Source organism: Aegilops tauschii, chromosome 6 (assembly GCF_002575655.3).
Source record: "Aegilops tauschii subsp. strangulata cultivar AL8/78 chromosome 6, Aet v6.0, whole genome shotgun sequence".
NCBI lineage: Eukaryota > Viridiplantae > Streptophyta > Magnoliopsida > Poales > Poaceae > Aegilops > Aegilops tauschii.
In genome coordinates this window covers 492,429,078-492,442,515 of record NC_053040.3, presented here as the reverse complement: position 1 = coordinate 492,442,515, position 13,438 = coordinate 492,429,078, and the positions used below count along the sequence as shown (strand labels likewise).

The 13,438-nt window shown below is 43.2% G+C and overlaps 1 protein-coding gene, 1 long non-coding RNA gene and 1 pseudogene across 2 annotated transcripts; all 3 read right to left on the bottom strand.

Annotated features, from left to right (window-relative positions):
• Positions 1–2,472: 2,472 nt before the first annotated feature.
• LOC141026258 (uncharacterized) lies at positions 2,473–5,583 on the bottom strand (annotated as a pseudogene).
• A 548-nt stretch (positions 5,584–6,131) lies between these two features.
• LOC141026334 (uncharacterized) lies at positions 6,132–8,901 on the bottom strand. The gene is made up of 4 exons (XR_012188286.1): positions 8,031–8,901; positions 6,979–7,505; positions 6,686–6,900; positions 6,132–6,585 (listed from the first exon to the last, which is right to left on the bottom strand). It is a non-coding gene; the product is annotated as an uncharacterized lncRNA (long non-coding RNA).
• Positions 8,902–9,838: 937 nt separating this feature from the next.
• Positions 9,839–13,210, bottom strand: LOC109739848 (putative disease resistance protein RGA3). Its single transcript, XM_045230211.2, has one exon. It carries the CDS (start codon positions 13,137–13,139, stop codon positions 11,469–11,471), a length of 1,671 nt encoding a protein of 556 aa, XP_045086146.1. The 5' UTR covers positions 13,140–13,210; the 3' UTR covers positions 9,839–11,468.
• Between the last annotated feature and the right edge of the window lie 228 nt (positions 13,211–13,438).

Genomic DNA, 13,438 nt, shown 5'->3' with positions numbered 1-13,438 from the left:
CGCAGGCTTCCTCTAGTTATCGTATTAGCTTCGGAGCCACGTAGTACTGTATAAAGAAGTAGCTATGCTAGCTTGCTGCCAAAGGCTTTTTTGATAGAGGGTTTTATTTTTTTTTAATTGTTTGGATTGCTTACCACATGTGTCATGTGGTATAGGGGGCATTCCTATTAACTCAAAATGTAACATCAAGCAAATAGCTGCCAAAGACTTGGTGATCTACTCTCCTATTTGATTGCCTAGTGACTACTCTCCTATTTTTGTACATTCAGTTGCCTTCATGGGGTCTGCCTAGTATTTATACAGAGAAGGAAGATATGTAGTTCAAGAATGGCTCTGTAAGATTTGCCAAGCTATTCAAACGAGACACATTTCTTGATGTCTTGGTGTCTCAGTGTTACATACACAATATATATTTTAGTATCTACGCGATGAACCGTCGCGCCTTCTTTTACAAGGAAGGTGATGATCAATAATGTTCATGCCTGCGAAGTCTCATTTATGTAACGGCTACACTGAAGGTATACCAATGTCACGCTGTTGGAGCTAAATTAGCATGTGCTAGCTGCTGCTTGCCTAGAACATCACGGCATGGAGGATGACCACGCAAAAGAGATGGACAGTCCGCTCGGTGTTGGCCACAAATTACGCCGGCAATGTGGGGCCAGGCAGCGACGGAGTTGAAGATGGTGAGGTTGCTGACATAGGAGGCGGAGGGCGGAGCTAGCGCGCAGGTGAACACGCCAGAGGCGCATGACGCGGTGAACATCGAGGGTGTCGTACACATAGAAGCAGTTGCCGCTCCGCTGTAAAGTACATCACGTACAGAACAGGTTAGGCTGCTAGTTGCCAGTAGCAAAATTCAGTTTATGCACAAGATAACAGCAGAATCTAGTGTACTGAAATCTTTTGTACGAAATTAAAGCAAAGGAAATAATTCCGTTAAAACAGATACAATACGTACCAGCATTGGTCAGGGATTCCTGTACATGGGACATGATACCACTTTGAACATCAGAATATATGATCAGATAGTTGTTCCTACTGTAGGGACTAGCTAGCTGTTCATACTGTAGGGACTGAAGACAGAAAAAAAAAACTGAAATCAAGACAAATACGTAATGGGAAAGCATAGGAAATACTGTTGCGTATCAGTAAGGCTTACATTCATTTGCAACATGGTGGATTGGTCAAATTTGCAGAAGCTCGGTGTTGGCCTCAGATTACTCCAATGACGTGGGTACATGCCCTGCCAGAGTCGAAGATGGTGACGTCGACGTACGAGTTGAGACTACAGGGAGTAGCAATGTAGCAGAGGAGACAGCTAGCAGGCGGGCACACCAGAGGCAGATGGTGAGGTTGGCATCCATCGAGCAAGTGCCATGGCAGCACAAACCACCCGGTGGAGGGCAGCATGTGCCGGGAGGAGCGCGAGGGTGGCCCGGTTTTGCGAGCACAGGCCACGGGAAGCGTGTTGTTCTCGGAGTGGAATGTCATGGCTTGGTGCGTGTCATTGGCATTGGGGAATTGTAGTGTGCACATACAAGCGTTTGCCACTCCGCTGAAAAGTAGATACAAGACATGTTAGGTTGCTAGTAGCTGGCAGCAGAAAGATTCAATTTATTGTGAGTCCACAGCAGGATTATGTGAAAACACGTACTACGTACTAGCATCGATCAAGGAGTCCTGGACGAAGAATATGATGCCTCCAATCTAAGCTGAGAAGCACATGTTTGGATAGCTATTCCCCCTTATGAACTGAATTTTATTTTGCTTTCTTTTGCTTCATGGCGCACATGTTCATGAATAAGTTTAGGCTACCTTCGGGTTTGATATTGATAATGATAACACCTTGAATCATGCTTTCTTCGGGTTTGGCTTTGCCAATTAATAGGGAGCACAGGTAGCGGAAAACCTGGACCGTTACACCAAGTTGACAAGTCAATGTGATGCAAACCCCAAAAGCCAGCATATACAACATTGGATTTGCCACTTTTGACTGACAGAACGGCCAACTAACCTTTATTGAGTTGCTGCTTCAGAAAAATCTTCCTTCACTGCTATTATTTGGATGGAAGAGCTGTCCTGAATGCAGATTTGCTAACTCACAGAGCCCTTGCAATTGTTCTGCAGAATCTCAATAATTGCACTTCATGAGTTAACTGCAGAATTGGGTATATTAATTGAAATACTCCCTCCGCCCGAAAATACTTGTCATCCAAATTGATAAAAAGGGATGTATCTAGAACTAATATACATCTAGATACATCCCCTTTTATTCATTTTGATGACAAGTATTTCCGGACGGAGGGAGTATATCTTAAGCATATGAAATCAATAAGTCAAAACAGATATGTACCAGCATTTGCCACCGAGTCCTGAACACAGAATAGCATACCATGTCTTAAGCTTCAGAATACATGTTTTGGATACTTCTTCTGACCAATAAGTCATAAGCCATGAAAGCATATGAAATCAATATGTCAAAACAGATATGCACCAGTATTTGTCACTGAGTCCTGAACACAGAATAGGATACCATGTCTTAAGCTTTAGAATACATGTTTGGATACTTGTTGCGACCAATGAGTGCATAAATGAATTGGGAAATGGACCATGGAAGTCAAGTACAGAACCTGCAGCGTTCCATAATGTGGAAGTTAGGATTATATTCCAAACTATAATAAAGCATTACAGTCGCGTAATAGTATGTGACACTACAAAGATAGTGTGGCATACCTCCTTTATTACTTGATACTAAAAACAAAGAACTGATGATGAACAAACACCACTGAACATTATAAACATATCTACATGTTCAGCCTGTTCCTGAGCGAAAGAACATCATAATCAGAACATTATTTATAAAAGTAAAGCTCGCAACATTGGAAAGCTCTGTGGGCGGGTTACGTACATGTTTCTTAAGAAGTCTATCCAGAAGTCTGAAGAAGATTATCAATGCACTAATACACAAGAGAGGAAGGATTCCTACAAAAACAACGTGATCTTTAGTAAAAGAGCACCTGACCAATTCAACACAAAATGAAAAGCAACATAGTTCCAATAAAGGGAATCTGGAGGTCATTCTTCTCCGATCTGAGCTCTGCTCAAGTCTCGAATGAATAGAAGAAAGTGCCTGAATGGTAAGTGTTTACCTGTTGCTCACTTGTCAGCCGAGGAATAAGATGGTCATGATGATGAGGGCAATTCAATGTCCTCTCCTTAACACTGCAGCTGCCACTCTGGACCTTTGCCATTCAATTGCCTATTATAGCTGAACTCATTGTCCAGATCACCATGAACTCGGGGGGGGGGGGGGGGGGGGGGGGGGGGGGGGCGCCTGAATTTTTCAATATTTTCAGAGAAGAAAGGCCACGTAACCCTTGAGGGAGTGACTGCAGATTTATGCAATATCCAAATTCAAGATGTTGGAGGGAAGTGAGGAGCTGCAGTGCTCGGTCTTGCTCTTCCGTGAAGGTTGTCACCCACGGATCATTACTGAACTTCAATGTGTGCATGGTAGTGGCAAGGTGGCTGCAGATGGGAACAGTAAGCACTGCCGAGATGCTATCCACCTCAAATTCTTCCAGCTGGAATGAACCTGCATGCATTAATTTGCTCCTTGCAATCTGTGAGAGCAGATCCCCTACTATAGAGATGTTCCCTTGTTCCTCGTGCCTAGAAACTATGGCCAATTGTTTGAGGTTGACTGTGATGAGAGGATTGAACCCATCCATTGTTAATTCTTCACAATTATTCAGGCTTAGACTGGTGAGAGACGTGAGGTTTGAGAGCCACTTGAGGGAAGTAGGGAAAGGCTTGATGGCATGAGATCCTACACATACTTCTCCCTTGGGCCACCGAGAGAACAACTTCCCACAACAGAATGCTTTAAAAGATTGGAGCATCGTGAGGCCCGAGAGTCCTCCATCCTCCACAGTCAGAAGTTCAAGGCTCTTACATGAAAAGATGCTAAGCTTGGAAAGAGCTGGAAAACAGTTTAACACCTTTGAAAACAATTCTCCAGTAATACGTAATCTCTCCATCCTAAGATTCAAAACTGAATGGAGGACGACACTGTTATCCACTTCTGTAGAAAACATGTCGTCGCATATTTCGAAATGTTACTTCTCAGCGAGTCTAGTTTTTGGAGGTCTGAAAACAAAATGTGTGACACATCCGTAATTATCATAACCTCCACTTTATCCATATTGTGGAAGGACAAAACACCATTATACCCATTAATACTGAATTCTTTTGCATCGTACCGCAACACTGAGCTAGCGTTACTTACACACACATCTGTCAGTGTAGTGGTGTGAGGCATGGGAGGAAAGTGAGACAGCTCAGGGCAGTCAACAATGTGAAGACTACACAGGTTGGTAAAACGGTGAGAGCACTCCAAGAAGGGAAACAAGCTAAGAAGGGGACAACCTCGAAACTTGATGCTTTCAAGCCTTGAAAACAAATGGCTATTAGGTTCCCCGACCCACTCCACAAGTTCTGGCATATTCTCAAACTCAAGTGTCTTTAGGTGCATGAAGCTTCTTTCTGTAACACCACTAATGCCAGGCCCGAACACACTCATCCCGGCAATATTTTTGAAAGTGATACTGCTGAGGTGTGGTAGCTGCTCAAAAGCTGGAAGAGGACACCAAGAAAGACCCTCTAGATGAAGAGACTCCAACCTTTTTGTGCTAATATCACCACACAACCATCTAGGACAACGAACAAAACCGGGATTTATAATGCCAAGCACCCTAAGATTAGCGTGTGGTTGAAGACCATCAAGAACATCATCATCTATAGTCTGTTGCTTTGTACCCCATACTAATCTCAACTCTTTCAGATTTCTTTTGTTTCTCAGTTTGGCATCACTAGCTTCTTCCTTGGAGGCCACAGTTTCAAGATTGCATATACTGAGTTTACCCTCGAGCTCTATCAACTCCCCTAGCTCTTTCATTTCAAATCCAACACCCTCATTCTTAACATTGAACTCTTTTAACTCATGTAAGCATTTCATCTTTCCAACCTCAGGAATATTGGAATGGAGTTTTTTGGAAGAAAGAAAATGTTGTAAATTCACAAAGCGGCTAATGTCTTTAGGCAACTTTTTACTACCACTTCAGCCATTGAGGTCTAGGAATTTCAAGTGGTAAAATCTAGACAATGTGCTAGGTAAAGCCATTTCTTCTAAGCGACGAGGTGAGCTAATTTTAAGGAATTGGAGGTGGAAAAGGTTTGAAAAATAGCTTGGCAAAGATTCTGGAGTGTTCATTGCTATAATTAGAACCCGGAGACGCTTTATTTCTTCAAATGTATCTTTTAAAATATTATCTATTGTTGAAACATGTAATCCAAAAATCATCAAAGAACGCAAATTTGCAACGTCTACCATGTGCTTCAGTTTACCTATTTCCTCCCCAAAACTTTCATCATATATATTCTTTGTGGTGATCGACAGGTGTTTAACAGATCGTGGGATATCATCAACCCTAAAACTTAAACTACTTATATTCACACATTCTTGTGATGAAACACTCTGGGACAGTTCATGCAATAAATCGTGCATCCACTAGTAGAAAAAGGGCCTATTGTCCCGGTTCATGAGGGCCTTCTGTCCCGGTTGTGAACCGGGACTAAAAGGTCGTTACTAATGGCCTTGGTCTTTAGTCCCGGTTCTTACCCGAACCGGGACAGAAGGTCCTCCACGTGGCCGCTGCGGCCAGCCCAGGACGGAGGGCCTTTGGTCCCGGTTGGTGACACCAACCGGGACCAATAGGCATCCACGCGTCAGCATTTCAGGGGCTGGGGTTTTTGTTTTTTTTTTTAAAAGAGGGGGGGGGGGTTTAGGGGGTTTTGGGGGGTTAATTTAGGTTGTTATTAGGTAGCTATTAGAGAGAAGTTTCCTCTCTTATATCTCCATGCTTGGTTTACCAACGCTACGTACTGCTATGCCTAAACATGGCTTAGATTGAAGTGAAGGCAACATGTGGTGCATGTCGAAAGTAATACTAATCCTAACTTGATCAAGTTTGGATTGTACTACTTTCGACACGCACCACATGCATGTTGCCTTCACTTCAATCCAATCCATGTTCATTTCACCCGCTGATATATAATAACTCTTCATGCGCGCATCATGCATCATCATATATAATAACAAGTCCTACTAATCATCATCATACAACTTCTACTCGTTATTAATAACAAGTCATACGATCATCATCCTCACTGTCATCGAACCAACCCTACTTAATTGTTCTTAGCACATGATCATCAGTATTAGGTAGGACCGAAATACCCTCTTTAATGTAAAATAGCATAAAACAATATAGACCCTGACTCTCCATTATCGAGAATGGAGATCATCCTGTCTCCAATTCTTGCGCCTCGCTTTCTTTTGCTTCCAAGAACCTCCTTGCGACTGTCCATACATTTTTTCCATTCTTTGATTTGCATGTCTCCACTTCTTTTAGAAATCCGGTATGGACAGTTGAGATTCGTAGGATGACCTGGTTGTATATTCAAAACATCAAGCCTACCATTCTGATACATCAAATGAGGCACACAATCCTCTGGGATTATCTGTTGAAAAACATAGTAATAACTTCATAGTTAGCAATGATGTACTAGTTTTAGAACTATGCAAAATATGCACGGATGTCGTAATAGTAAGAAATCTTACCAGGGTATCTCCATAGTAGTTACCGTAGTTCAACACGTGCACTAGTGGCACGTATTGACCATAATGTTGAGGAGTTTGATTGTAGATATTGTAATTCTCAATATCAGTACAAAATCCGACCAGATGAGTTTTCTCCTTATAAGTTAACTCAGAGCCATCGGTGTAGTAGGTTCTGTCTACCATGTTCCGCACATTGTTTGAACAATCAAAATAAGCTGTCAATGAAAATAAGCTGTCAACTATTTTGAAATGAACAATATAAATTAGCTAATAACTATGTTTGAGAAACTCACATAGCGGTAGAATTGGAGGCGTATCAACAAGGACCCAAATGTCCACATTGTCTTGCTCGATGTCAGGATCACCAAGATCCATGGTGACAAGCATACCCTCATCAAAACCATACATCTTGCAAAATGCTTCCCAATTTTTGCAACCAAAATGGGTTACGCTCTCAGAATTATACAGCTTTACTTCAAAATCTATATCATGATGGGTCCTTAGGTGAATTTTCTTTGTTTCCATACTTTCATGGTCTTCAAAACCCATCCTCTCCAAGACGTAGCGTCTTGCATGGCATGGGATAAGCTAGCCGAATTGTAAAAAATGTAAAGTACACGTTGAAATAGTTGAAGTCGTGCTTAATTACGAAAAAATAACACTTGTCGTCGTTGCGTACCGTTTCAACATCGAAGGTCTCCTCCAGCTTAATACTGAAGCGCCGATCTTCGTCCAGGTGAGGCCTGTCGCACTGACCTCGGTCGTCGTGGCACCAGTCGCACTCCCTCGGGAGACTTTCGTCGTCCGAGTACGACATTTCCTATGTTCATAATTCAAATATTAAACATCTACAATTAAATATATGTACTAAAAAACCTAAGTTAGATCATTATTATTCATCACGGGTTGACTATCGGTTTGTCGAGTCTTTTATTGAAAACTCTCAGCTCACGTGGTGTATACATTCGACCGTTGGTGATGGTCGCTCCTCCCTTTGTCCCCGTGTGCATTACACCAAAATGTCTAGCACACGGGAACAAAGGAGAAGCGACCCCCACGACAACAGTCGGGATTCTTCGTCCTCTCATATATATATATATATGGTGGAACTCTCCCTCACTGATTCCTCTCTGACATTTGCGACCGTCGGTGATGGTAGCTCCTCCTTTCGTTCTCGAGTGCATTACACCAAATTGTCTAGCACACGGGAACGAAGGAGAAGCTACCCCCACGACAACAGTCGGGATTCTTCGTCCTCTCATATATGGTGGAGACTCGACAGACTTACAGTCAACCCGAAATATCGTTTAATTATCTTTCTAAAAGAGGATTTGGCTGGTCTCACCTCGATGTCGGAGGGGGCGGTGACGGGGACGACGGCGGGGATGATGGAGGGGCCGGGGGCTCCTAGATTTCTGCGAAAACAAAAACCCTATAAGCTATCAACTAATCATAGTGCTCTCCAATTTTAGCATTCAAAGTAGGATCGGAGTAGTTTTCCACTTTGAGCATTCAATAAGCAAAATCAAATCACAAAATAAAGTAGTATTCAAATTAGGATGCATTCAATTATAAGCAAAACTACATCATCTTCATGCGTCCGTACATCGTCGAATATTATCACTAATACACCTCGAATACTATCATACATATAGCATCGCTAGTACAGCTAGAACAGTAGCGCCCGACGGGTATCGGCGCGGGCGGTGGACACCCAAAGGGACGGAACCATCACAGGATCATAGCTCCAGTGAGATCCCTGAAGAACCTGCCAGGTATTGTCGAACCTGCCCTCCAACGCAACCATGTAGCGACGGACGTGCTGGTCCTCCTCGCTGACACGGTGACGTACCACCTCCGCGGTGTCCGGAAGCCTCGGCACCGTCACTGGCCCACGCGAGCGCCACCAAACAAGGATCGGGTCAACGACGGGCTGGTTCCTCACCAACCTACGCCCACCGGATGCACCTCCCAAAACCAGCCCGGCGGAGCCCAGTCCCGGACATGGCCCCTCTGATCAAGCCGGCCTCCTCCGCCGAGTCGACGACGAGGATGCGGGATAGGCATCGTCGACGTCGATGCGGGAATAATTGCTTTAACTAAAAAAACAAACTAGTTCTATTAATTTCCTTGCTAAAAATAAACTACTTCTATAGTAAAATAAACTAGTTTTGTTAAATCAACTAGTTCAACTACTAATTAAGCACTTACTATAAATAAAATAAAGTAGTTTTATTAATTAATCAACTAGTTCAACTACTAAGCACTTACTATAAATAAATAAAATAAAGTAGTTCTTACTAAAAATAAACTACTTCTATATATATTAAATTTAATAAAATAGTTCCATTAATTAATCAACTAGTTCAACTACTAAGCACTTACTATAAATATATAAAATAAAGTAGTTCTTACTAAAAATAAACTACTTCTATATATCGTAAAATTTAATAAAATAGTTTTTATTAAATCAACTAGCTAGTTCAACTACTAAGCACTAACCTAAAATCATATAGGTACATTATATTCATACATACATAGTTCTATAAAATTGTATGAACATTATATTCATACATACATAGCCACATCCATTCATCATATAGCTACCACATACATATATATATACATTATATATATGAAAAAATGCAATGAACAAAAAAATAATACAAATTATATGAAAAAAATAAACAGAGCCATGGCGTGGCGGCGGCTCACATCGGGCGACGGCGTGGGCGGCGGAGGGCGACGGCGTGGGTGGCGGAGGGCGACGGCGACCGCGGCGGGCCGGGGGCGGAGGGCGACGGTGACGTACGGGCGACGGCTCGGGGGCGCGCGGCGGAGGCCGACGGCGACGACGACGGGCGATGGCGTGGGCTCGGGGGCACGGGCGACGGCGACGGCGGCGGGGCAGCCTGGCGGCGTAGATCGAGCTCACGGCGTCGTCGGGCGGGGGGAAACTGGCGATGGAAATCTGAAAATTTCCTAAGTGCTGGCTTATATAGCAAAGGCTTTGGTCCCGGTTCAAGGCACAAACCGGAACCAATGCCCACCCTTTGGTCCCGGTTGGTGGCACCAACCGGGACCAAAGCCCTCTGCTTCCCGCCCAAAGGCCTCTTTTCACCAGCGCAAAGGGCGGGAAGCAGAGGGCTTTGGTCCCGGTTGGTGGCACCAACCGGGACCAAAGGGTCGGCATTAGTTCCGGTTGGAGGCACCAACCGGGACTAATGTGCTGGCGCGGTGCGGTGGGAAGTTTAGTCCCACCTCGCTAGCTGAGAGAGCTCAGCACCTGTTTATAAGCTGCGTTGCAGCTCAGGTGCTGAGCTCCTCTCTAATATGCAGGCATTACATGCCTACCTTTGTCACTGCCATGTTGGGCCTATTGGGCCTGCGGGCCTGAATCCTGGCCCATGTGCAGATGGGTTTCTAGTCGTATGCAGGCTGTGTGGCCCATTAGGCGGCATTTTTTTATTTTTTCCAGTATTTTTTTGTTTTTTGAATTATTTATTTTCTTTTGATTTTTGCTTTATTTTTTTATTCTTTTTGCTTTTAGCTCAGAATAATTATAAACTTTCTGTTACTCCATTAGTTTCCAAATTTGAATAGTTTAAATTTCATACGGAAACTCGTCTGTTACAAAGGGATTTCATTTTTTAAAACTTATTTGAACTCCTGACTTTTTGTGTGTTCAAAATGCATCATTCAAAGCCACATCATAATTTTTCAATCCTTTCTGACTTCATTTGTTATTTTTTATGCATTTACTAATTATTTTGAGCTATAAGACCCTAAAATTGAAAAGCATTTCAAATGAACTCTGAAAAGGTTGAAAGTTGGCATGATATCATCATTTCATCCACATAGCATGTGCAAGAAAGTTGAGAGGGTTACGGCAAAAACTGGATGCACTTCGTGTACAAAACGGCCAATCTCTTTCAAAGTATCAGGATTTCATCCGGAAACTCGTCTGTTACAAAGGGATTTCATTTTTTAAAACTTATTTGAACTACTGACTTTGTGTGTGTTCAAAATGCACCATTCAAAGCCACATCATCATTTTTCAATCCTTTCTGACTTCATTTGTTATTTTTCATGCATTTACTAATTATTTTGAGCTATAAGACCCTAAAATTGAAAAGCATTTCAAATGAACTCTGAAAAGGTTGAAAGTTGGCATGATATCATCATTTCATCCACATAGCATGTGCAAGAAAGTTGAGAGGGTTACGGCAAAAACTGGATGCACTTCGTGTACAAAACGGACAATCTCTTTCAAAGTATCAGGATTTCATCCGGAAACTCGTCTGTTACAAAGGGATTTCATTTTTTAAAACTTATTTGAACTACTGACTTTTTGTGTGTTCAAAATTAAACCTAAATTCACAGTAAATTTCAATTTACTGTGAATTTAGGTGAAATTCCCTGTATAAGGGCATCTATTTTCACTTTAAGAGAAGCTCAACAAGGCATAGAGGGACGGGCTTATAAACTGGTGTGAGCGCCCTTCGGTTGGCGAGGTGGGACTAAACACTGGCCGCAAATAGGACCAGCCCTTTAGTCCCGGTTTGTGGTATGAACCGGGACTAAAGGGTGGTGGGCCAGGAGCGTGGCCCATTAGTCCCGGTTTGTACCACCAACCGGGACCAAAGGGTCCGGACGAACCGGGACCAATGCCCCCACGAGGCCCGGCAGGCCCCTGGCCGCACGAACCGGGACCAATGCTCACATTAGTCCCGGTTCGTGACTGAACCGGGGCTAATGTGAAAACTGCTCTGTGACCTAAGCCCTATTTTCTACTAGTGATCACATAGTATTGATCGCCAGACTTATCAACTCCCTTCATGAGAAAACCATTATCCACTAGTTCTTCTAAGTAATTATTATTGTCTTGGCAACTAGAGTGTAAGATACCAATCGCGATCCAATAGCTAGTAATTTCTAAATTATAAAACTTATAATCTTCAGGGAAGAGAGAAAAATATGAAAAACATTTTTTAAGAAGGAAAGGAAGGTAATCATAACTAATTTTCAAAGAAGGCATAATATCATCATCATCTTTTGCATTTTTCCACTCATTCTTTTCAAGAACTCCCATCCAATAGTCCCGAGAAAGGTTTTTCCTCAATAACCGACCAACTGTGTTGGCTGCTAGTGGTGAACCCTTTAGTTTCTTTGCAATTTCTCTTGCAACATCAATTAAGTCATCTTCATAATGCGCAGGTTTGCTATGACCAAATATACATGTTTCAAAGAACTCAAAGAATTCATTATGCTCCAAACCATGCAGTTCTACCAGATCTGTTGTTTTCACCATATGTGCTATAGATGGAAATCTAGTAGTGACAAGAACCATGCTGCCCTTTGTCTCCCCCTTTTTAAATGGAGCTAACAAGTTGTTCCAATCACTTTCACTATTGCATTTCCAAATGTCATCCAAGACAATTAAAAACCGTTTGGACTTCAGTCTCTCTGCAATGGATTTTTGAAGCTGGTCTAGATTGGTTGTTTCAACTGTGCAGCTGTGTTCTTCCTTTTCAGTTGCAGATATGCATCTAAGGATCTGTCTGGTTAGGTTGAGCACACCAAAATCAGTTGAGACACATACCCAGACCCTCACAGTGAAGTGCTCTTCAACCCCTTTATCATTATACAAGTGTTGGGTGAAAGTTGTCTTTCCCATACCCCCGGGGCCAACAAAAGGAAGAACTGAAAGGGTTTCATCAAGATATTTGCTACCAGTGAGCGCACTTACAGTTTGCTCAAAGATGACTCGCCTCCCATACAATTTATCTTGTGCAGCTACTGAACCCGTGGGGGCTCTTTTCATGGTAATAGATGTATTACTATTTGGGATTTTATTCAGCAAGTCAGAGACAGGATCACATAGGATGTGTATGCTCTCTATCACAGACTTGATTTTGTTGGACATGGCTACTCTATCAAATTTGAGCTTCCCAACATGTCCACCATCATTACCACTATTAGACCTGGTTGCATCTTGTGGGTTATTTGTGGCAACCACAGTAGCATCAATATAATCATCATCTTGTGTATGCGAGCAAGAAAAGCATGTAAGCCAGTTACCGATAGTGGAGCAAGCAGCATGGCGAACATGGAGAGCATGACCATGGAGGCCATCACCGAGCTCTGAGGCGGCCTCCTTGGTGCCATCCAACTGGTCTTGGATCAGGAAGTAATGGAGCTCATCGAGAGCATCCTCAGCCTCATCTGCCTTCTTGCTCAGGTCTTGCAGCAAGCTCTGCAGGCCAGGGTTGCCTCTCACATCCCTGTCCTGGGCCGCGTGCAGCAGCCCTTGCATGTACTTCAGCTTGGTTTTGATCTGCTCGGAGTTGGGGCCGAGCTCGGAGCTGGCCACATATGAGGCGACCAAGTCATTGGACAGCTTATCCAGCAGCTTGCCAACGAGCCAGTTCGCCGCACCGATAGCCACCTCCATCTCCTCCGCCGGCCGGCTAGGCTAGCTAGTTGGTGAGTGCGGTGGGAGTTTAGTGTGAGTAGTTTTGGGAAGAAAGGTAGCAATGTGAGTGCATCTCAGAAGAGCCCTTGCTGGGTCATTTTATAGCTGTTCCAAGCCAGGGGCAGGCAGGTTCCACTTGATAGCACTACTACTCCAGATATGCAGTGCAATAAAAGATTCAGTCAGCTTTTTCGGGGGTGCAACAAAAGATTCAGATTCCTTTGCCACTTGAACTATTTGAAACGCCATCCGTGACCTCGGCCTCACACGATGCACCG

Excerpts from the sequence above, each read along its gene's own strand:
- LOC109739848 (XM_045230211.2), bottom strand. The coding sequence starts at position 13,139 with ATGGAGGTGGCTATCGGTGCGGCGAACTGGCTCGTTGGCAAGCTGCTG.